Source organism: Eptatretus burgeri, chromosome 4, assembly GCF_056783735.1.
Source record: "Eptatretus burgeri isolate ZD-2024b chromosome 4, Ebu_testis_v1, whole genome shotgun sequence".
Lineage (NCBI taxonomy): Eukaryota > Metazoa > Chordata > Myxini > Myxiniformes > Myxinidae > Eptatretus > Eptatretus burgeri.
In genome coordinates, this window is record NC_140964.1 from 138,422,951 (window position 1) to 138,449,110 (window position 26,160).

At 36.7% G+C, this 26,160-nt stretch overlaps 2 protein-coding genes across 2 annotated transcripts in view; both read right to left on the reverse strand.

Annotated features, from left to right (window-relative positions):
• LOC147029220 (uncharacterized) overlaps positions 1 to 26,160 on the reverse strand; it is a 108,210-nt gene that overhangs the window by 76,941 nt on the left and 5,109 nt on the right. The window lies entirely within an intron of this gene.
• Positions 23,372 to 26,160, reverse strand: part of LOC147029221 (uncharacterized) — a 3,281-nt gene continuing 492 nt past the window's right edge. The window contains exons 1-3 of the mRNA XM_085876464.1: positions 25,721 to 26,160; positions 25,459 to 25,623; positions 23,372 to 25,361 (exon numbers count right to left, since the gene is read on the reverse strand). The exon at positions 25,721 to 26,160 is cut by the window's right edge and continues 492 nt beyond it. Coding sequence (XP_085732590.1) covers positions 24,825 to 25,361; positions 25,459 to 25,623; positions 25,721 to 25,813 — 795 coding nt within the window. The 5' untranslated portion in view covers positions 25,814 to 26,160 and the 3' untranslated portion in view covers positions 23,372 to 24,824. The remainder of the gene's footprint in view (positions 25,362 to 25,458; positions 25,624 to 25,720) is intronic.

A 26,160-nucleotide genomic window follows, 5' to 3' on the forward strand; every position in this document is an offset into this window, starting at 1 on the left:
GTCACGGGACAGTGTGTGGTTGATGTCGTATGGTCTTGACCCCGAAACTGCCTCCACCCCCCTTTCCTCCTCCACCAAAATTAGTGTAATTTTTCTCTTATTATTGTTTAATTTTAACCCTGTGGTGATATCCCTGCACCTGCCCCACTTTTCTCATCCCCACTCTCCCCCACCCCCAATCCTCTTGTTAAATTGAGTCGCCAGCTTGACCGATTAATTGAATCTGAATCATGGTGTCGGTTGAGCAGACATGATTGACCAAATTTGAATTGCTACCTCCTGTGCCAAATTTCCTTGTTCATACCTGTTGTATACTGCATAGCCAAAAGAATGCGGACACCCCTTCTGATTGGTGGATTAGGCTATTTCAGCCACACCCATTACTGACAAGTGTATAAAATCAAGCACACAGCCATGCAATCTCCATCGACAAACATTGGCAGGAGAATGGGTGATACTGAAGAGCTCAGTGATTTCAACGTGGCACCGTAATCAGGTGCCACCTTTCCAATAAGTCAGTTCGTCAAATATCTTCCCTGCTGGAGCTCTCCGATCAACTTAAGTGCTGTTATTGTGGAGTGGAAACGTCTCGGAGCAACAACAGCTCAGCTGTGAAGGGGTCAGCCACACAAACTCATAGAATGGGACCACTGAATCCTGAAGTGCGAAGCACAGAAAAATTGTCTGTCGGCGGTTGCAACACTCACTACCGAGTTCCAAACTGACTCTGGAAGCAACGTCAGCACAAGCACTGTTCGTCGAGAGCTTAATGAAATGGGTTTCCATGGCCGAGCAGCCGCACACAAGCCAAAGATCACCATGTGCAATTACAAGTCGCCATTGGAGTCTGGACCAGTGGAAATGGGTTCTCTGGAGTGATGAAACACGCTTCACCATCTGGCAGTCCGACAGACAAATCAGAGTTTGGCGGATGCCAAGAGAACGCCAGTTGCACGAATGCATCGTGCCAACTATAACGTTTGGTGGAGGAGGAATAATGGTCTGGGGCTGTTTTTCATGGTTCAAGCTGGACCCTTTCGATCCAGTGAAGGGAAATATTTCCGATTCAGCATAAAATGACATTCCAGATGATATCTGTGCTTCCAACTTTGTGGTAAACAGTTTGGGGAAGGCCCTTTCCTGTTTCAACATGATCATGTTCCAGTGCACAAAGCGAAGTCCATACAGAAATAGTGTGTCGAGATCGGTGTGGAAGAACTTGACTGGTCTGCACAGAGCCCTGACCTCAACCCCAAACACCTTTGGGAGAATTGGAATGCCTGCTGCAAGCCAGATCACCCAACATCAGTGCCCGACCTCACGAATGCTCTTGCGGCTGATTGGAAGCAAATCCCCGCAGCAATGTTCCAACATCGAGTGGAAAGCTTTCCCAGAAGAGTGGAGGCTGTTATAGCAGCAAAGGGGGGTGGTGGGGGGGGGACCAACACCAAATAACTGCCCATGATTTTGGAATGAGATGTCGGACGAGCAGGTGTCCGCTGGCAGTACTGTTGGCCATGTCATGTATCTTCGTGGCAGGCTCACCCAAACCCGTCACCCCAGGCAGTCACATGGATCACCTGCCCATAAATCCGGCCCTGGCCTCACCATCTCTATATAATAATAGGCTAATGCTGTCTGTCTGGCAAATCCTGAAACACAGAAACACTCCTTGGACAGAAATTTTAAAAATATAAGTTGCTTCAAAATAATCCAAACCTGCAGGAAAATTACAATTTTTTTCAATCAGATAAAAAAATTTGAACCTGGGAAGTGTAGAAACTTGGGTGGTGAAGAAACGGTGGTGTCGAAACCACCTGGGTGGTGAAGGAAGCAACAGACCGCTGCCTCGATATCTTTGCTGTTAAATATGATTTTAGAATTTTACACGATGCATCGATGAGTCATCATATGCTGCTTCATCCATCCGTTTGTGTGTAACATTCCTTCCATGCATGAAAGATATAATTTGACGACAATGTTCGTTCGGTCAAAGGGGTCTACAGGGTATTAAAAGGCATGAAGGTCGAAAGAGTAGAAAGGAGTCTCACGGTTTTCAGGGTTCGAAAGTGATGAAGTGGATCGAAAGGGTCTTGGAGGTCTCAGTGCTGCAAAAGGTGTAATGGGTTCCAAAGGGTCTTGAGAGAAAAGATTGGGGTGAATATATGCTGCATGTAACAAAAGTACACTTGGTAAACCAAGCACGGCATGCCAAGTCTGAACATCATAACATATCCCTCACTGGAGGTGAGCTTTCATGAACATTCTCAAAGCAGGATGAAGATCGTTCAAATCGCGCCACAGAGGGGATGGCTGAAAGGGATGGAAGAAAAAATAATTTGGTTGTCTTTAAACTTCCTGAATCTTCTCCAAATACTTCCAAAGGTTGGCAGAAAGCAGAATGAAAGTCTGTTGCAGAATTGATAGAGAGAGGAACACAGGAAAAAGGAATACATATGAATCATGCCATAAGGCTGGGGGGGGGGGGGTATTGGACATAACCAAAACGTGGGCCTCGAGTCACACTTGTTGAGCTGAAAGATATATAAACGAAAAACAGAGTCCTCAAAAGCCAGGTGTTGGCTTCACGGTTAAGGTGGCTGGCTGAAGATCTTAGGGTTTTGAGTTTAAGCCCCTGTCAGCCATTGAATTAATACCAGGTGGGGTTAACAACCCATCATCCTTCTGAGGATGGCAAAATGAGTAACAATGCACTGGTAACAGAAGGCACTAAATTAGCAGCACAGTCATGCCCCCAGAAAATGATGCAACCAGCAGCCACAAGGCTGCACACGATAGCTCGCTCGCTTGGTCGGACAGCCAGTTCTGGGTCGAGTCTGGGTCGTTCCATTTCCTAATGATGGAGCTCACTGTGCTCTTGGGAACTTTCAACACTCCAGAAATTGTTTTATACCCTTCCCCAGATCTATACCTCCTCACAATTCTATGTCGAAGCTCTACGGACAGTTCATTGGACTTCATTTTGGAGTTTCCGCTCTGACATGAACTGTCAACTGTGGGACCTGATTTGGAAAAGTGTGTTTCTTTCAAAATCATGTCCAATCAATGGAGTTGGTCACAGGTGGACTCAAATCAAGTTTTCGAGACATCTCAAGGATGACCAAAGCAAAATGGATGAACCTGAGCTCAATTTGGAGTGCCAGATCAAAGGGGTTGAATACTTTTTGACTCAAGACATTTCAAGCTTTTCATTTTTTTAATGAAATTGTAAAGATTTCCAAAAACATGTTTTCACTTTGCCATTTCTTGGAATTTTGTGGAGATCTGTGACAAAAAAAAATTATATTTAATCCATTTTACATTGAGGCTGCAACACAACAAAATGTGAAGGGGTGTGAACTCTTTCTGAAGGCACTGTCTGGTCTCGAGCTGTTTTTACGAAATCTCACTGAGATTGATGTCATCACTTCCTCTGTACATGCAGAGTTATCAACAGCTGGCAAGCTTTGTCACTGCATCGTGAGACCAAAAATGTGTTTTGTAAAAAATGAAACCCTTGATTGTTCTATTTGATGTATTCATGAATTGTTTATATTTTGTTTACAAAAATAGTTTCTTTTTTGCTCACATCTGCTTTGTAAAATGTTTTTTTTGTGAATATAATTTTGCAATGAAAGGACATAAAAGCAAAGTGTCAAGTCTGTCTCTGTCTCTCCGTCAGCAAAGCCATGGGTGGTATTAGCATGTCGAAAATAAATCAGTGAGTGTGTCAGTGAGTGTGTCTCCTCCATAACTCCAAAACCATGAAACCAAGTGGCACAAAACTTTGCATGCACACCAAGGGAACCCCAAGGGAGTGTGTGAATGAAAACTGGGTGTTGGGGTAAATTTAACCCCTCCTTTTAAAGATAATTTAGGGGGTGCTCAGGCCTTGCATTTTCAAACTCGGACGGGGCTTATAAATCGGTCTCGTCATGTGGTGTGAGGGGGCTGATTTTTGCCCACGGGGCTGATTTTAAAATTGCTTCAAAATCTTGTGAATTAGTTTTTGTAAATTGTTTTAACATGTGGTCCAAATTGACCAATGTCCGTACAAACTGAACTGCCAAAGAATCTGAATAAACTGAGCCTAATTCTAACTATGTAATTTTAAAATGTACCTGAAACAGCCCTTCTTGGGGCCAAACAAAATCTGGCTTCGCATTTGAGGATCTTATAACTTTCAAAATATGGAGTTATATCTGAAAAGTAGAATAAATCAGCGATTCTTTCAACAAAGTGTATTTATTTATTTTAGAAAAGGCCGTCATCCCTCCTTTTGCCGGGTCGTCTTAATTCATATCTCTCGAGAATACAGTGTCACTCCACCGGGACCTGCAATACTTGTGGAAAACCAAAGATTTGAAGAATGTTTTTTTTAATTCCCTCTGAATGAAGAACCCAGATTGCAACCATTTTGAAGTATTAAAGAAGTGTGGATGGACGTTCTGGATTTGGCGAACATTTACAGCCATTTGAACCAGAAGCATTCCCGACTGCATGGCAGTTCTGAGATTTTAATGAGTATTATGTAGTATTTAAATACTTGTAGTATTATGGATTGGCTTTGGATAGAGGATCTGATCTCATGGACTTTGGATCGGATCTGATCTCGTGGACTGAAGAACTGTCAAAATCTGAAAATTTTAAGAAATCAGCAAATCTTGGAAACTCAGTATAATTATTTATTTATTGATTGAAGAAAGGATATCACCCCTCTTTCTGCCCTGTCGTCTGAATTCACATCTGCATTGGACAGGGTGTCACTCAAGTGCAGTGGTTCCCAACCTTTTTCTGATAGAGTACCACTTGGAGGTCTCATACCGTTGCCGCGTACCACCTGGTTCCAGAAAAACTCGATTCGATAAGATATCAATTTATTCACAAGTAGAACACACAAATTAACTAACTGTCAACAAAGAACAAAATTTAATGCGAGGGCTACATATATTTATTCTCCACCAGCTGGTCGATGCGGGGCATAACTTTCCTCACAGCACATCGGAAATCATGCCCGGGTGCAGCAAGACGGTTCCGGCTCTTTGACTTTATGGTCATCATGGCTGAGAACCCCTGCTCGCACTCCCACGTAGAGGGGAAATCAGGAGCTGGGGAACAGCGTGACGGGCTAGTGTTGGGTACGAGGAGGCCATGGCCACCCAGAAGTTGATAGGAGAGCATTCCTTGAGCTTCGTCTTTGCTGTCTCGTCAGCCTGGATATCTATGAGCTCCTCTTTTTCCCTGGTCCCGACAGGCAGATCGCCTGGTTCAACGGAAAACGGATTGGTGATGTAGGCACAACATATAATGTCTGGGAAAATTCCCAGACGATTTCTTGGGAAAATTCATCATTGGGCTCGCTCTCAAGGGTAGTCAGGAGTTTGAACATTCCGTAGCGTTTGCTCTCCACGTTCTTGATCCAGAGGTCCAACTTCCGGACAAACGATCCCAGCTTCGAGATGAAGTCTGAGACAGTGCAGTTGGGCCCTTGGAACGACAGGTTTAAGTGGTTGAAGACCCCAAAAATGTCCGACAGGTAGGCCTGTTGGACAGTTAAAAAAAACAAAAACACATTTTTAAGCTTGAGCCCGAAAGTGCTCGCGAACCACCTGGAAGGCCCTCACGTACCACAGGTTGGGAACCACTGCTCTAGTGGGACCTGCAATACTTGGAGGAAACCCAGAGATTTGAAGGATCTGTTTTTTTTGTATACCTTGTCGAGGCTCATATGAGACAGGAGGGGAGGGAGTGGGAAGGACAAAATAGTGGGGAACAAAGATATTTGGAGATCTGTGGAAGGGAGAGGGATGGGACAGGGAACATGGGGAATAGAAGATGGACATTGCACAGACTTATAGGAAGGAAAGTAGGGAATTTGAAGGAGGTGGGTTTGGGTGGATTATCGGGGGTAGAAAAGATCGAGGATTTGGATGGGGGATGATAAGAGGTGGTGGTGAACAGCTGTTTTGAAGGCCTGGAGGGAAGAACGGGAATGAATGGAGTGAGGGACTGTATTCCAAAGGCGGGGAAAAAGAGGAATGAAAGAGTGAAGGTGAGCAGTGATTCGTGATTTTGGTAGTTTTACCAGAAGTGGGTTGTTGGCGGACCTTGAGCGCCCTGCAGAAATGTGGTGGGGACAAATCACAGAGAGAGCGGGGGGGGGGGCGAGGCTAGAGAGGAGACGGTAGAAGACAGAAAGACCACCGACCAACCTGCGGTGATTGAGTGAGAGGCCCAAAGACTCAGCCTCATTGCGGGGGATGCCAATGATCTGAAATGCCTTGGTTTCTACAGTGTGAAGCCGAGAAAGGTGGGAGGCAGGAGCACCAGCCTAGAGGGGAGAGCAGTACTCCATCAGGCTGCGGACAAAAGCTTTGTAAGTGGTCAGGAGCTCAGGTGGGCCGAAGAAGGACCTTGCACGACGGAGGATTCCCAGTCGTCGACTGCTTTGGAGGCGAGGTTTGAAATGTGGCTATCCCAGGAAAAGTCATGGCAGATAGTGAGACCCAGAAGCTTGAAAGAAAGGACGTCTTCCATAGGATTGTTGAGAAAGTGGATGGGGGGGGGGGTTCTAAACGGTCCTTTCGGAGAGACAAAGTGAGAGTGTGAGATTTGTCCGGATTGAAAGACATGTTCCACGTGTTGGACCAGTTTGTGATTTTATCCAGATCAGCAGTGAGTGAAGAAGCTGCTGCTTGCCGGTCTGAGGGATGACCGATGGTACGGCGAGAGTGGAGTCATCAGCAAAGAGAGAAAGACGATTTTCCAGAGAATCGGAGAGATCATTGATGAAAACCAGAAAAAGAACAGGGCCCAGAACGCTACCTTGAGGAACTCCAGCCTGGACAGGAAGAGGGCCACACGTTGACTACGACAGGAGAGGAAGTCTGCGAGCCATGAGTGGAGATGGCCTTGGATACCATCGGAAGAGAGTTTGGTGAGCAGGGCAGGGTGCCAGACTGTGTCAAAAGCACGTGATATATCCAGGGATACGGCTCGGATTTCCTGTCTGGCATTGAGGGCTTCCATCCATTGTTGGGAGAGCAGAAGCAGCATATCCAGGGTAGATAGAGCGACCTGGTCTGAAACCAAATTGATGAACGGAAATCAGGCCATTGGAGAAGAGGAAGGATTTAATATCTGAATCGATGATGGATTCCATAACCTTGCTGATGATTGGGAGAAGGCTGATTGGTCTGCAGTTGCAGGGATCTGTTTTTGCATCTTTTTTGTGCAGGGCAGTGATGTTTGCTGATTTCCACGCAGATGGCAGATGGCCGTGAGCAAATGAGAGGGTGAATAGAACAGAGAGAGGGTGAGCAAGAGCAGAAGAGCAGGCTTTAAGGACACGTGGGCTGATGCTGTCTGGACCAGTTGCAGAATCTGAGTCGAGGTTTGACAGCAATCTCTCCACCTTGTCAGGAGAAAAGGACACAGAGTCCAGGGACAGTTGGGTGCGACTGGGTGGGTAGTGAAAGTTATGGGTTTTGGACACAAGATTTAGCTGCAAACACCGAGTTTAGGCATTCAGCTTTTTCACGTGCGGTATAAGCAGTGCGGCCTTTTGAGGTAAGGGAGGGGAAAGAGGGGTAACATACACCAGAAACAGATTTGATTAGACGCCACCAGGATTTTGAGGAGGGAGAGAGGTTTGAGAGTTCAGACTTGAGATGAGAAAAATGTTGTTTTCTGGCTCTCCTGAGGGTAGATACACACTTGTTCCAAGCTTTATGGAAGGAACTGAGATTGCCCTCAGTTGGGTTTGCTTTCCATGAGGCAAAGGCAAGTTGTTTCAGGACAACTGCCTCACCACAAGCATCATTGAACCAAGGGCGGGAGGAAAGGCAGGATAACTGAAGACGAGACGAGATAAATCTGTGCATGAGGGAGAGCAAGTTTCTTTAAAAGAATTCCCAGGAAGAGTTGATGTTGGAGAAAGTGGAGATAGGAGACCACTCTATAAGTTTGAGGGCTGCTTGGAGACCCTGCCAGTCAGCTTGAGTGAAATGCCAGACTCGACGGCGGTCAGGTGGTTCTCTGATAATAGCCAGGGCGATGTCCACTTTGACAAGGACGTGGTCAGAAGAACCGATTGGAGTGGAGAAAGAGCAGCAGATGTTCTCAAGGAAATTTGTCAAAATCAGATCCAGAAGAGATGGAGTACCAATGGTTGAGATCCGGGTCGGGAAGTTGATCAATTGAGTGAGTCCCAATGAGTCGCAGAAAGCTTTTGCTGAGGTGCCATGACAGGTGAGAGAGGTACTCACACCTAGCCAACTGGCATGATGACAATTGAAGTCGCCACATATGAGGAAGAAAGGGTTTGGATGAGAAGATAGAAGTTGGTCCATGTTTTCAGATAGTGAGGTGTAGATGGAGTCATCAGTGTTTGGTGGACTGTGCAGTACACATATAAGCATGAGGTGGGAGTTGAGGGGAAGCCTTTGCCAGAGGTATTCCTGGGGGTGTGGGGGAGTGAGGGCAGTGCATGGAGAGTGAGGAATAGAGTCTTTGATGAAGAGAACAACTCCTCCACCAGGATAAAGCTCAGGTCTGTCAAACCGGACGAGGGAGTAACCAGGGAGAGATACTTGGGAGTCAGACACGTCTTGGGGGAGGAAAGTTTCTGTTCGGTAGATTACGTCTGGTTTGTCAGTGGCAACCTGTATGGAAAGATCTGAAAGGTTTGAGCGAAGGTCCTGGATATTTGAGGTCCATACTTTTAGTGAAGAGGAAGGGGAGGAGGCTTTGGGTGCAGGGGGTGGGGGGGGGAGGAGGAGGGAAGGACAAGGGATGAGGGGAGAGGAAAGGAGTGTTGTTGAAAGAGTGTGGGGGATTGCAGGATAGCTATGGGAGGGGGCCGAATGAGGAGGTGAAAAGGCTCTGTGGTGCTGGGGGAGAGGGGGGACAGGAGAGGGGGAAGAAGGCAGCTGAGGATTTGAGGAGGTGGAGTGAAGCAATGGAGGTGAGAGCGCAGTGGAAGGAGGCAGCTTTGTGGATGGGAGGGGGGCAACTTTGGGAAGGATGAGTGAGGGGGATGAATGGTGGGAGAAAGGTGAGGGGGGAGTTTTTGAGAGAGGTGAGAGGGATGCTTGGAGGGAGAAGAGTGGGATGGTGTATTTGAGAATGAGGGGTGAGAGGAGTGAGTTGGCACTGAAGTTGGAAAAAAAGAATGGTTGATGGAAAGCAAACATTCATAGCAAACTGGGTTTTTTTTTTAAAGTTTTAGGTCAGTTATGCGATTAAACACATTTCTTGAGGGATGCAATAAAGGCAAATTCAGAGAATGGAGAGAAGAAACGCTGTAACAGTTGGATTTTTTAGGCAAGGTATGAAGGAAAGGTCGAATTGAGAGCAGTCTGTTTAAATTGCAGAAGAGTAGTGCATTCTGATACAGTAAAGAGTACCACACGTGTGAAAGAGGAAGATGAAGCATTATAAGAGATCGCTTTTGTTATTATTATTATTAATGTTTGAGAGAGTTCAACAGATTAGGTCATGGAAGTGTTGTCGAAAAAAAAAAAAAAAAAAAAAAAAAGAGGAAGAAGAAGAAGAGGAGTCGGAGAAAGGTCGCGGGTTTTTTTTTCTTTCAAGATAAGAAATAGAGTGAGTAGTTGGGATGGGGGACGTAAAGAAAGTGGGAAAGATAGAAATTGAAGATAATGGGAAGAAAAAACAAATAAACACGATAGTAGGGTAAGAATACTGATTCTGGCTCACTTTTCCCCATGTAAATGAATGGGGGATTTTCAGCGATTTATATTTTTTTTCCCTAAAAATAAATCCCCTTTTTATCCCAAGGTATATTTATTTGTCTCCCCTTTTAACTTGGAGGTTGAACCTCATTGAATTGAACACCTGGGGGTTGAACAGCTCACTCATTGAACCTATAAAGATTTGTTCATTCTCAAATTCCTTCAATAGTTTAATTTTCTTTGCACAATAATCCCCATCTAAAATATTGAAAAACAAAACATTTGAATCTTTATATTTTTTAAGATACCCCTTTTGTGCCATTACGAAATGATAAACTTCTCTTAATGCTCTTGTTTGACCACCTCCTGAGCCACATATCATTTTGAGATTATAGTAAATTGTTTTTTCATTGTTCAATTGATAACCATCAAAGTTTTCAGTCCATTCAAGGATATTCATTTTTTCTTTACATCCTCTAACTTACTAGTTTTTAAATTAATTCGCTTATTTGTTTTATTTACCTTTGTTTTAGTTATTTTTTCAATAAGACTTATTTGATATTTTTCACATTCATTATGTTTTCCATTTATATACCAAGACTGAGATTTTCTCCACTCTTTAGTTTGATTAATACTTGGTTTAACCATTTATATATTGTGAAAAAACGCGGCGGTAGCCCTTAAAAACCCTAACCCATCTTCCCATCGTTAAAACATAATCTATTTTATACACTCTATCATACAATATCCATATGGAACACAATCTATTCCATTATCTAAAATAAATCTCTTATCATCAAAGGCTCCTAATGCCTTTTTATTTACTTCTTCACTATATATGTTATGTTTATAACTTCTTATTGTATTCATTTTCCTATATTCTTCTTTCTTATTCATCAAACAATTATAATAATTTCTAAAAGTTATTGATTTCTTTATTACATATTTCTTTATTCCCTTTAACCTCTTATCAATCTGTTCACCATACTTATAAGCATATGCCTTTGCTCTCAATCCAATAAACTCACTCATTACTTTTCCACCCAACTCATCCTTAAACTTACCAATAACCTTTTCATTCTTTTTGGAAAATAACTCACTCTTCTTGCTGAAATTACTTGTATCATATACTCCAATATTTTTCTTCATATCTTCATAAACATCATCAGTTTTTATATCTAGGATAAAACTATCAGTATCCATATACAACAATGAAACATTTTCACCATACTCTTTCTTTAAGTCATTATACAAATAATCATACATCAATATCTTTGATAAATCAAGAACTGCTGTTCCAATATAAATTGGTTTATCCATTACAATACTTTCCTTTTTCATATGAATTGCAGAAAAGTTCTCTGAAAAAACCTCTTCTCTCTCAAAACTTGGTTTATTTATCAATCTCGAAGCTTCTTTCCAAGATGTTGCGAATCTAATGTTTTGCCTGTTTCTAACATTTTCCATAGTCTTTCCAAATACAGCATTATTCATTAATTTATAAAAGTCCCCTTCAAATTTTACTTTTGTATTTGCTCTCATATCTGTATTGAATTGAATATACTTTTTCACCCAAGGACTTTGTTTAAATTTTAAAACTCTATGAATTTTAGCTACTCTCAATCCTTCTCTCAAAAACTGTTTTAAGCTTCTCTGATGCAAAACATATCCCTCTTTATCATAGAATGTTGTTAATAACTTTTCTGTTGATTTACCTTTAATATTAAAACTTTTATGATAATCACTTAACCATTCTTTCTTTGGAGTTTCTTTCTCACATGCAAAAGGAAGATCTTTATGCTTATTATGAAGATCACTCGGGTACCTCAAATCAACTTCAAAATAATAACCTTCTTCTTCGTCATTCAATTCCTCTTGAGAAGAAATAACAATATTCATCAAAGCCTTTTCATAATTCTTTTCTTCCACCCACTCTAATTTACCATAAGGTAGAGATTGAGACATTGCCCATCCATACAAATTATTAGCATCAAAATACATCAAATAATTACTATCTTTTTCACTATCATAATTTGGGAGATATTTATTATTTGCTTTAGCATATCTTTTGAACATACTTGTGATATTCCACCTCTCTTGGACTTCTCAATCATCAAAAGCATATCCACATCACTGATTAAATCTATATCTTGTTTTGTCATTTTCAACATTGCACTCCAAGCTAAACCAGGAGCTGTGAAATAGTGGGCAGGATCTAATCCATAACAATTTTTATTATGACAGAGTGATCTAAAAGCTTCAAACACATCAGCTAACAATAAAACATCTGTTTTTAGATATAAATCGTGATATTCTCCAAGGTTCTTTATCTTAAATATTTTCCATATTTCTTGTGCGTGTTTATATTCCTTATCACTTATCTCTTCTTCATAAAGGTTATTATAGAAACTTTCTTTTGAAGGAAGTTGTGTTTCTTTAAATCTCATAAATGAATCCATATAATCATAAGGATAAATTCCCTTACTTGTAAGAATTTTCTCTTTACTTTGAATTTCATTCCTTGTTTGAATTTCCTCTCTCGTAAGAATTCCTTCTTTAATCAGAATTTCATCTTTAATCTGAATTTCCTCTTTAGTGAGAATTTCCTCTTTTGGAAAGAATGAATTAAGATTTGGAAAAGAGTCTGTGGAGCTTAGATTTGATGCGAGGTAGGCTAGTGGTGTTCCCATAAACTTGTAAGAATCTAAAAACCTAATACGAGTTAAAGGTTTTGTGAATATCATTTTTGAAAATGAAATATACTTTTGACTTGTGTTTGTTATAGCAGAAATATTCCCTGGTGTTTTTGAAAGTTCATTTATAAATAGATGTGTATCATAGTTGGCGCTGTTGTGAAGAAAGACTGGAATAAAAGAAGGTAATTTATAATTAAGATTACAACAGGAATGAGCGGGACCTCTATATTTACCAGTAAGATGACAATGGTCTCTAACTTTAGACTCCTTAATTTTCCCCTCACAAATATGACAGATATTGTTCATTCTAAATTCTAATTTTTTCTTCTTTGGTTAATTTCATCGGTTCATTTGTTTCTTTCATTAATTTAGTGAGTCTTATACAATCCTTTTCTAATCGTTTTACAAACTCTTGTGAAGCATTTTTTCCACGAAAATGTTCAAGTTTGTTATACTTTTCTCCAACAGATGATTTGATATAATAACAGAAACCACAAGGAATATGTTTTTGATATTTATTTGTATATGGTTCTTTTGGATTAGGAGAAGCAGTATTTATCTTTTTAAGGATACATTCAAAATCAGCGTATATCACAAATGGGTGCATGATAGACTTATTATAATCTTCAAAATAAATCTTTTCACCAGGTTTAGGCATTGTAATTACAGCTGATTTATGATTACTACAATATTTTGAATGTTGTTCTAATCGTTCTTTTGTATGAAATGAATTAAGACATCGCTTACAAGGATATATTTTGTTTGCTGTTCTGAATACCTGAGAAGAGATTAATCTTGATAAATTATTGATGTATGTGTAATGTGAATTCTTTCCAACACTAAAATATAAAAGGTCAATGTGTGTTTCTTCATTTTTATAGTTGTTTGAAATTTTTAATATTTGAACTTTGTTTGTATCCGTTAATCCATATACATTAATAGAAAGATTATTCTTTTTCTCAAATTTAGGAATATCTGTTAATGGCATTGGGAATTTAAAATCTTTAATGTCCAAGGTATTCTCATATTTCATATATTGTTTTACTCTTTCTGAATTACATTTTGGTGGATGTAAGTGAGCAAGAACAGACCAGAGAAAACATTTATTATCATTGTTCTTAATATTAACAACTGCCTTCTTTAGTTTTATTTCTTTTGGTAATTCAATATAAGAAGAAGCTTTAAGAGGGTTTGATTTTAGAATGTGTATATCTAAAAAGATGATTTTTTAATATTGAATCCACTTCCTACCACTGTATTATCAACATCCTCCTCTTGTCTTGATAGTTCTTCATAAACCCCACTATTCAAAAAATCTTGAAATGATGTTATAAAATGAAGATCTGTTCTCATATAAGGAGTTTGTTCTTCATCTTGTCTTTTCATATTCATTTTCACTCCCATATAAAACTTTAAAGTTTTTATTTCTTTTAATGTCTTTTTAATAAATTTTTCAACATCGGGTTTCACTATTTCAATTGATTCAGCTATTGATGATGGACTGGGTTCTCCAAATTGAAAAATCCTTATTTTTATATGCCCTTTAAATGCCTCATCAGTGTTTTTAATATAATAGTCTCCCTTTACTTTAAACTCATTTTTCTTGTGTTTTTGTGATTGAAGATGTTGATTATAACTACTCTTCAAAACATCCTTTGAACAGATATCACAATGTTTTCTTTCCAACTCAAGAGGAGATATTTGATGAAATAGATTAAATGTGTGTTTGTTGGTTCGGAGGTGTTTTCTATAATGTTTATATTCGTGATTACAAACATCGCAGTACGTTGTATTCACCATATTTATAGAATAAAACTTTGCTTAAACTAAAATTTTCTTGATGAAAATTTCGTTTAATTTATAGGTGAATCTGTGCTTAAAAACATTTTATCCTCCAACTTTTTCACTTAATAAATACAATGTTTCAAGACATAAAAGACAAGTTTCAATCAATCTCTTCATCTGTTAAAGATACTGAGAAATATGTCAAGGATGTAAAATTGAACAAAGATAAATATAACAACTATTGGATAAAAACTATTATGGTAAATAATATGAGTTCTTCAATTTCCTTCAGTGGAAGGGCTTTTAGTATACCTGGTAGAACATCAATTAAAGTATCTCTAACAAAAGTTTCTCCTCTCCTTCTAGTAATATATTCAAAACTAGAAAAAGCAATGAAACAAGAAAAAGTATCAAAGAACAAAAACCTTATGGATGAAGCTTTAGAAAGAAAAGATAAGACCATCTGTAATATGCAAGGAGAAATTTGTATTTTTTTCAACAACCCTAAAGATGTAAATCTTGATGAAATAAAGGATGTTAATATATCAGGTGAAATGACATTTCGTTCAATAGTAGTTAACGATAATTTTAAAATTACCTTTAATATAAAAAATGTTGTCGTTGAATCTGATAATGAAAAAAGTATATCGATATCGATGGTAATATACAACTGAAAGTATAGATGAATTTCAGTTTAAGTAAAGTTTTACTTTATAAATATGCTAGACTTTCCTGATTCTCCATATGACAAATTTGAGAATTGTCCTGCGTGTGAAAGACAGGGATTAAACACAGAGTCAAAAGCCTATAAACAATGTATATTCTGTGATTATCTTCTAATTAATGATAATAAAAATATAAAAAGGAAAATAATTCTTTTAGATTTACACCAAAAATGAATTACTTTACAAGATTGATTAGAGAAATGAATGTAAAGTATGAGGATGATAACACACCTTTCCTTACAAGGGAAGAAACTGAACGTATAAGAGAAATGTTCAAAGGATTGTTGTTGTATATTATTCATGGATGTAATTTTCAGGGAAATATCAACACAAGATATTGTATAAATAAAATAATGGATTATCTTGAAATTAAACCTGAACTTAGGATAAAATATAGAGTTTCTAAAAAAGCCAATAATAAATTAAATAACCTGTTTTTCAAATATATAAATGAATGATTTTTTACCTATTTGGGAAAATAAGATAAAATTTAACAACCATAAAAATCTCCCAAATTCATTAAGATGTCTCATAGTTGGTTCAAGTGGATGTTGAAAACTCTGCTTACTTTTAAAAATGCTCCTCACTCCCAACTTTTTAGATTATGATAATTTAATAATTTTCACAAAGGCGAAGTTTTCAACCAGAGTATCAACTACTCTCACAAGGTTTTAATGCTGGTCTTCAAAAAGAAGATATAATAGGTTTATTTAAACGTCAAAAAAACCTAAATGATTATAACATTGAAGATATAATTCAACTATTTTGTGATACACAGAGATGTAAAAAGAAATCAAATCTTATAACTTGTATTCTTAGTGATAATACGGATGATATACCGTCTCCCAAGATTTGGATAAATCAAAAAAGAACCTCGTTATCTTTGATGATTGTGTTAATGAGAGAAACCAAACGGTAATGGACAGCTACTACACAAGAGGGAGACATTCTTCTTGTAATTGTATTTATCTTAGTCAATCGTACTTTCAACTTCCTCGTCGTTCCATCAGAAACAATGCTAATACTTTTATTTTATTCAAGTTAAATTCAATAGATATCAATAATTTTTGGAGAGATAATTGTTCTACATTATGTAGTAAAAAGAAATTTGAGGATTATATGAAGCACACGACTGAAAAATATAAATATATTGTTGTGAAACAAGATGAGATATTAAGGGATATATTTTTTGTTTTATAAACAATTACATATATAAATGACAACTATTATTATAAATCTTGTGGGTAAATCTGCTTCTGGAAAAAACTTTCATAAATCAAGGTTCTTGTGTAGTACAAATGAGAATATTGTAAATTTACTTAAAAACACCCCGTGATACGCATTGTATCAACAACAACTAGAGCAATAAGACCTGGAGAAGTAAAAGGTGAAGATTATCACTATATTTCAGTGGAGGAACATATGCGATTGAGGAATGAAGGACAAATATTTGAGGAGGTTTCTCTTGGTACAACAAAATATTCACATTGTAAGAGTGAGTTAAAGAAACTAAAATCTGGTGGTGTTGGGATATTAGAAACTAATCCAGAAGGAACGAGACAAATTATTAAATATCTGAGCGGAGTGAAGATTTTATCATTCGGTTTTGATGTTGATGAAGAAACTCAACACAAACGTATGAAAAGCAGAGATGCAAGGATTAGTGAAGAAGAAATTACAACTCGCATTAATGTTAATAAAGAATTTGATGAAATATTTAAAGAAAAGGATTTATTTGAACACATCTACTTGAATGATGAAGAAAAGGAAAATTTCCCTGTTGATCTTTACAATTCATTAAATGATATTTTACAATAAATAAATGGATACAAAAGAAAGAGCAAGAAGATTTAAGGAACATCAAGAGTTGGTTTCAAAAGTTGTAAAACAACAGGAAGACATAAAGAAGAAACGCAGACAGAAACTAACGGGCGAAGAAGCATTTGAAAAAAACAAGAGAAATTTTTTAAACCACTTTTAAAAACTTCCCAAGAAAAAATGAAAGATGTTTCCACAGTTCCCACAGTAGAATATACTCCTAGAAAGCTTCAAATGTTAAAAGATTTCAGTCAAATGACGGAGGAAGAATTAGAGCATTTAGGAGAATTAGAATATGATGATGAAGGTTTATTTCAACAACTGGAAGAGATTAATCAACGCCTGATTATATTGTGAATGCTGTTCAAAACAATGAATATTCAGCGGATTCAAAAACCAAAGCAGGACTCATTCCAACAGAACAACCAGCAATATTTCATCTTCTTCAAGAAAAGGTATTGATATTTAATGATGAATTAAGGTTCTTAAGTTCTGCTCAACCCCTGTTAAACTAACTCCGAGATTAATGTTTCTTCTCACAAAAGATGGAAGACAAGGTTCAACTGTGAGGGATGAATCAAAGTATATTGATAAACCATTGGATATGGAAAATAATGATGATAGAGTATATATTGATTTGCTGAACACTCTAAATTATAAGGTTATTCTTTCTGGTAAAAGTAGGAAGAATGAGAAGGAGAAACACATTATTCAGGCTTTAAGTATCCTTGGTTCAGGTATTAGTTTTCTTCCAAATGACCCATCGCAATTAGTTAATAGACTGTTATTGTTGTTCGGCAGTAAGAAGGCTGGAAATAACAATTGTTTTAATGAAGCATCAGCCATTTTAGACCAGTTGATGAACATGAAAATAATTAATAAATCTCAATATAAAGACATTTTAACTCATATTAAATAAGATGAGAAGCACAATCCTGAGTTTTAATTTCACAACAAGCGACCACACATCTTCATTCCCATACCCACTACAACTTGACACAACAAAAGAATATGAGGCATCTTTATTGTCCATGGAGACTTATAATACCTTATTTAATATAACCGAGAAAAATGACAAGTTTAGTTATAATCCGGGAAGTGGATACAAAACGATAACACTCTCACACGGAGCATACGAGATTTCTCAAATATCTTCCGAAATTGCTCGTCTTATGAAAGAACAGGGTGATGAACCAAAAAATATTGTTATAAACATTCAAAAACATACTTCAAAATCAACGATTAAAGTTAAAAATAACTACAAGGTTGATTTCACAATTGATAATTCATTTAGAGAGTTATTAGGTTTCTCCTCAAAAAAGATTGAAACTAATGGGACGTTTTACAGTGATAATGTCATTCAAATATCCTCAGGAATAAATTCGGTGTTAATTCACTGTGATTTGATTGATGGTGCTTATAATGATGGATTAAAAACAAATACAATATTTTCATTCAGCGCATACTCAACCCCAATTGGTTATAAATTCAATATGGAGCCTAAAAATTTGGTTTATCTACCTGTGTCAGGAAAAACCATACACAGAGTAAATTTTATGATAACCGACCAAGATAATCGTGTGATCTCTTTTAATGGAGAAGTTATATCCATCAGAATTCACCTACGTGAAGTTTTTCAATAAATAAATACGATGGTTATTGTGAGGAAGCACGAGTTGGGAAAATATAAAATAATTACAGGGGATGGGATGTTCCTTTCGCCGTACTACAAGGGTGAAGGTATGTATCTTGGTAGAGGATACTATAAACCTAAGAGACAAAGGGGTGTTGGACATCAATTTAGAGGAGATGGGATAATTGATACTCTCATGGGTATTGGTTCAACTATTCTTAAACATAAAGACCTAATTGGTTCAACTGCTTCTGCTGTGGGAAATGTAGCAGGTGCTGTAAAGAGTATAAAAGATGCTCAGAAAGAATCTCATAAATTACAAGCAATAAAAGAAATTAAGAAAGGTAAAACTCAGTTGTCCCCCAAGAACGACAGAAAATAATTCAAATACTTGGATCAGGGTTTCAAAAGTTTTAACATCTTTTTCCTAAATAAATACAAGTATGGAAGCAATTGATAGTATCTATGATTTGGATGATACTATTATTATCTCAAACTCCACTAAAAAAGAAGATTACTTCAAGGTAAATGCAATAACTGGAACAGACTGGAATACAAATGGTACAAAAAGTTTTGAAATAAATAATCAACAAACCTATTTGAATCTCTCCGAAAGTTTCTTGTTGTGTAAATTTAAATTCACTAAGGCTGGGAATAACACAAACGCTACACTTGTAAATGATTTCTTCTGGAAAATGTTTGATAGTGTGCGATTGTATATTGGAACACAAGAAGTTGAAGCGGTTGATTATGTCTCTGCTGTATCTGAAATGATGAAATTTACACTCTATACATTCAGTGATAGAATGGGAAAGGGGTCTGTCGAAGGTTTTATTCCTGATATGTCAACGGGAACAAACACAGACCCTGGATATATTCAAAGGAAAGGAATGTATAATGATGATACAAAAGCAGAAAATAGTTTTACTGTGGCAGTTCCTCTTAAAGGTATATTTGGATTTTGTGATTATGATAAAGTTCTGTATGGTCTTAAAATTAGATTTCAACTACAAAGGAATGATAATGAAAATAGATTGCTTTTTGGTGTTGGTAATGCTTTTGGTGATCAGAATAAATTTGTAATTGAGGAGATGAGTTGGTATATCAGTGAATATACTCCTAATCTTAAAACAGAAGAGATGTTGAATCGAAGACTTAACTCAAAAAAACCACTCAGTGTATCATACCTCAAAAGAAGATGTCAACACGTTAAACTCAATCAAACTACTTACACGTGGAATTTGGGTGTTCTGGAAGGAAAGCCACGATATCTGTGGATGATTTTTAAAAAGCCAGATGGTGATACTGCGACTGATAAGAATAATGCATTGAGTGATAATGCTAAGGTGAAACAACTTCGCGTTTCTCTAGATGGAACATTTTATCCACGAGATAGATTGGAAATTAATTGGGAAAAAAATGATTTTGCTGAAGCATACAAGTCTTACCAAAAGGTGTGTGAAAGTAATGGAAATAAAGAACCTATTTTGGATATGACAGCATTTAAAAGTTTGTATACAATCTATACGTTTGACCTGAGCGCTCAAAAAGAAACTATAAAGTCTAATCGAGTGGATACTTCCCTATACATTGAAAGAGGAGAGAGTGAAGAAGTTGATACATATTGTTTGCTTTTGGAAGAAACAGAATTGCAGATTAATACAGATAATGGTGTGATGATTAGTCTCACATAATTTTTTGTTAAATAAATGAGTGGCAAAGTACCAACTGGGGTATATGTTAATCAAATCAATCTTCATAAACTATCATCTTGTGTTCAAAATCAAAAGCCTTGTACGATTAACGTTAATACAATTCAGAGAAAAGGAGCAGTAAGAATTGATGTTTTGCTCACAAGAGAACAGGTTAAAATCTTGAATGACACTGGCTCACTTAAAATTAAAATGACAAAACCAATGTTGAAAAAATATTCAATAAGAGAGACGAGTGGAGGATTTCTCCCATTTCTAATTCCTTTATTTGCTGGTTTAAGTGCGGTTGGAGCATTGACGGGTGGTATTTCAACAGCGGTCAAAACTGCCAACGAAAGGAAGGCTCAACTCCAGGCTCAAAAAGAATTGGAAAGACATAACAAAGAGTTGGAGAAACAAATTAGTGGAAGTGGTGTAATTGTAGATTTTGCTGAAAAACTTGAAGGTCTGCCTGATAAAGCGAGATTGTTAGTTGGAGATATGCTTTCTTCTATAGCACAAGCAGGTGTAAAATTAACGAAAAGAGGTAATGGATTATATCTTTCTAATAAATAAATGAGCATTGATGAGTGGTTGAAAGAATTTGGAAAGAATACAACATCAAATTTACAACTTGCCAAATATTGTAAGAAATTAAAAATTCATAATGTGGTTATTTGTATGAGAGATGAATTAACAAATGTGTCGAAACATACAAAGAATATTATTATGAACTTAGAAGATAATGATGGGAACGGTTCTCATTGGGTTTGTATTTTTAATAGTCAAGACAAATATTATTTTGATAGTTTTGGTCTTCCACCACCTGTTGAAGTCATAAAATTCTTACAGAATGGTGTTTATCAAACATTTCAAGTCCAAGAATTAAATTCCAAGTGTTGTGGTCAATTATGTCTATATGTGTTATTTCAACTCAACAAAAATAAAAAATTTTATGATATTATTTTTAATCTAATATAAATGACTTATGTTGGTAAAGATGGTTCTATCTTTGGTGTATCTCAAGAACTGGATATTGATTTATCAAATTATTACACAAAGGCACAGGCTGAACGATATAAATATAATATAAACAAAAATATTAACATGAAAAATGCTTATAAATTAAAAAATTATCCAAGCCCGACTGACGCGAATGACTTGGTGAGATTAAGCGATTTATCACAATATATATACTTAAATAAAACGGCTGTGTATTCTAAAGATACAGAAGTGTTGATATTATCTCCAGGTCATACAGAATTCACAGTTCGAATTAAAATAAATTTTTATAAAGAAGGGCGTATCGTTTGTATGAGAATAGAACAATGGGGGTATGATATGAATGATTTAGGGTATAATTGGTCATTTAAAATTAACCTCGAAGACCTGGAACAATTAAATCAGTCTCGTAAGGAAGAATATTATCCACTTGGTATCGAGAATGAGTTTTGTGGAGCCACGATTAGTAAACAACAAATAAAAGAATTTAATAAGGGTAAATATAATAATGGTTTTGCCCTTGTTTATCTCATGAAAACAGAAAAACAAGGATTATATATAATAAGTAAGGAAATACAAAATGATTTAACTATGGGAAGATGGGGAGGTGTTTCGTGCCATAATATTATTCTAACATATATTTCTAATACATAAATGACAGCAAGAAGGCTTCAAGAAAATTATCATTTCTGTGTTCAAGCATACCTTCAAGAAAAGGGTATTCGGTATTTTAATAAATATGTTCTACAACATAAGAATGAGGTATTTTCAATAAAAGATTGGCATTATGCTGATGTTGATAAACCGACAACTTTAGATTTAATTAGAATGTTAAATAATGAAAAAATTATAAGGTTAAGAAAAGGTAAGGCTCTTTTAGAAATTCAAAAGAAATTTTATTGGTATCCTGTTGTAAAAAAATTATTTTGGATACAGGAATAACAAGAAATCCTGATGAATATATGTATAATATTCTATGGGGTGTAAACGATTCAAGTATAGTAAGGGATGAGGAAGGAGTTGAAGAAGAGAGGGAAGAGAGAGAGAAGGAGGAAAGAGAGAAGAGAGAGAGGGAGAAGAAAGAGAAGGAGGAAAAGGAGAAGAGAGAGAAGGAGGAAAAGGAGAAGAGAGAGAAGGAGGAAAGAGAGAATAGAGAGAGGGAGGAAAGAGAGAAGAGAGAGAGGGAGGAAAGAGAGAAGAGAGAGAGGGAGGAAAGAGAGAGAATGAATAAATATCAAAATATGGAAACCAGTGAGATTCAAAAAAGATTGGTGGTATTACAGAAAATAACTCAACCCACCGAGGAGGAAAACAAAGAATTGACAAGTCTATTTGCAATACTTTCGACAAGACTATTAGCATCGACAAGATATGGATTTTAATTCAAGTTTTTTCTTAAATAAATGGAGGAGAGAGTGAAGGCATTTCTAAGGATTCTTTATGTTTTAAAAATTAAGATTCAAATGTACATGTTGGAAACTAAAAAGGTTTTTGCACTCTGCAGGAATTTTTCTCATAAATAAATGAGTTATTGTCTCAAATGTAAAAAGAAAACTAATACTAAAAATATTTCATATATTAAAAGTAAAAATAACAGGGTTATACAAAAAGGTATATGTTCGGTGTGTGGTTCAAAAAAAAAAATCAATTTATCTCCAAACACAAACTCGGAGGAGATATACAAAAGTTTTTATCAGGAAGTAAATTTACAACTACTGGAATACCAGGGGAATTACATCTTCCAGGTTATTCTTTCTGTGGTCCAGGCACAAACTTAGATAAAAGATTAGATGAGGCAGACAATCCTAAATCCTGGAGTAAACCAATCAATAGAGTTGATGAAGTGTGCATGAGACACGATATTGATTATGGGAATACCACAACGTTGGAAGAAAAGCATGAAGCCGATAGAGAAATGTTATATAATTTGTCTCTGATACAAAATCCAACCTTGAGAGAAAAAGTTGATATGTTCATCGTGAAGAAGATGATTAGTGTTAAATTGAAACTTGGACTTGGAAATTCAAAAAACTTATAGGCTCTAATGATGCCATTAAGACTGAAGAGCAATTAGCTGATGAATTACATAAACCAATATTCACAAAGTTTCAGAGAAGGAAAGTTTATTCCAAGGAAGTTGATTATATCTGGTCTGCTGATTTGATTGAACTCAATAATAAGGGGTACAAGTATGCTTTAACCGTTATTGATTTGAGGAGTAGATATGCGTGGGTTGTTCCTTTAAAAAACAAAACAGGTAATACTCTTATGTTAGCTTTTCAACAGATATTTAATAAAAGTAAGAGAAAACCTAAGAAATTGTGGACTGATGAGGGTAGAGAGTTTTATAACAAGACATTTATGAATTTTCTAAAAAATAACAGTATTACATTATACAGTACCTTTAATGAAGGGAAGGCAGTTGTTGTTGAACGTTTTAATCGTACCTTAAAAGAGAGACTATATAAAAAATTCACACAACTCGGTTCACAACAATGGTTATCTTTTATTCAGGATATTGTGGATAAGTATAATGACACGATTCACACGTCAACGAATATGAAGCCATCAGAAACATTTACAAAATTAAAATATGAAAAAGAGATTAATGTCAGAAAACCTAAGTTCAAAGTTGGTGATATCGTAAGAATATATAGGTGGAAATCTCATTTTGAAAAGGGTTTTACTGAACGATGGACGAAAGAACTTTTTAAAATTGTTGATGTAATAGATACAGTTCCTTGGACTTATAAAATATATGATTTGGAAGGGGAAGAGATTTTAGGTTCATTTTATTCACAGGAATTACAAAAGACAAAACTAAGCAGATAATACACCGTTGTGGACACTCGAGGGCCAAGTCCGAGGTGTATTACAGTATATAATGTGTGTCAAGGGGGACGTTCTTAGATCTGTGAACCCCAAACACAGAATCCTCAACTGAATAGTCAAGGCTTAACTTTTGTTTGTGTGTGTGTGTGTGCAATGGGAGCAATAGGTTGGCGCTTCACTCCCTCCTACTATACACCGTTGTGGACACTCGAGGGCCAAGTCCGAGGTGTATAACAGTATATAATGTGTGTCAAGGGGGACGTTCTAAGATCTGTGAACCCCAAACACAGAATCCTCAACTGAATAGTCAAGGCTTAACTTTTGTTTGTTGATGTGTATGTGTGTGTGTCCCAACCCTCACATTCAAAATCTCAACCCCAACCCTCACATTCAAAATCTCAACCCCAACTCAATCCTCACCCAACACAGTCTTTTTCAAAATGAGATTTCCACCTATATATATATATTTTACGTTTTTTTTTTTTTTCTTCCAATTCTGTCTTTTAAGGCTTTCAGGTTTGATGACATAGAAAGAGGGAGTAAGAACTTTCTTGATAGGTTTAGATCCCAAAGAGTGATAGCAACTCCAAAAGTCTCCAAAATATAAATAAATAAAATAATAATAATAATAAATAAATAAATAAATAAATAAAAGCCCCCAAAAAAGTTTCAAGTGTCCAACATAAACCCAACTTTCCAAGTCTTCAAGGTATAACCACATTCCCGTTGAGTTTCCAAGATATGTATCACATTGTGAGTTATCAATCCAGAACCCACATTTCAAGTATTCAAAGTAAAACCAACTTACAAAGTCTCTTAAGGATAACTCATTTACTGATTTTTTCAAAATTTGTGAGTCTCCAAGGTAGGACCCATATTTAGAACCATCTTGGCAGAACCCTTTTCCTGAGTCTCCAAGGTAGTTATTTAAACCATCAAGGCAGAACTCATTTACTGATTTTTTTCAAAATTTGTGAGTCTCCAAGGTAGGCCCCATATTTAGAACCATCTTGGCAGAACCCTTTTCCTGAGTCTCCAAGGTAGTTATTTAAACCATCAAGGCAGAACTCATTTACTGATTTTTTCAAAATTTGTGAGTCTCCAAGGTAGACCCCATATTTAGAACCATCTTGGCAGAACCCTTTTCCTGAGTCTCCAAGGTAGTTATTTAAACCATCAAGGCAGAACTCATTTACTGATTTTTCCAAAATTTGTGAGTCTCCAAGGTAAAACTTGTATTCTGGCTCATCAACGTATAACTTGTTCAGTGGGTATTGTCTTGATAACTCACAATGAGTACTATTGCTGTAAAACTCTTTTTCAGGATTTTGCTGGTCTCCAAGGTATAACTCTTTGGTTGGGTCATCAAGGACGAACTCGTTCTGTGGGTCTTGGTCGCTCATAAGGTCTTCAACCAAGCCAACAATTTCGCCCCAAGTTGTAGCAAAAGCAGTATTTTCATTTCGTATTTCAGACACAATTTCCTGTGAGAGAAAATAATAATGTATTAATTAAGTTATTTAATTATTAAATGCGTATGCTTCAATCAAAGTTTGAAAATAGGAAAATAAAAAATCTTACCTCAATAGATAAGAGGTTTGAATCCAGTTCATCAACTTGAAGGTTTAGTTCCATAGAAGACAGAGAGTTCCAAGGAACACTTAAGTCATCCCACTCAAGGTCTTCAACCAAGCCAACAATTTCCCCCCAAGTTGTAGCAAAAGCAGTATTTTCAGATACAATTTCCTGTGAGAGAAAATAATAATGTATTAATTAAGTTATTTAATTATTAAATGAGTATGCTTCAATCAAAGTTTGAAAATAGGAAAATAAAAAATCTTACCTCAATAGATAAGAGGTTTGAATCCAGTTCATCAACTTGAAGGTTTAGTTCCATAGAAGACAGAGAGTTTGAGACAAGCACACAGAACACCATTGCCAGCAAGAACAAATGTTTAAAATGGAGCCTGGGTTTGAAGCTTTTATAGAGAAAGACTGGTGGGTGTGGTTTCCTTTGGAAATTCCCTGGGCAAGCCTAGGCAAGCCTTCATTGGGAAATTTTTCAAAACCATAACATCCTGTAATTTTCTAGTGATTTCTTTGTGAGTCAGAGATGAACTGGAAATGATGTAAGAGTAGGCGGAGCTTAGGAAAAGTGGGCGTGGCTTAGAAAAATACCTTATGAAAAGTGGGCGGAGCTTAGCAAAAGTGGGCGGGGCTTAGGAAAAGTGGGCGTGGCTTAGAAAAAATACCTCATGAAAAGTGGGCGGAGCTTCGCAAAAG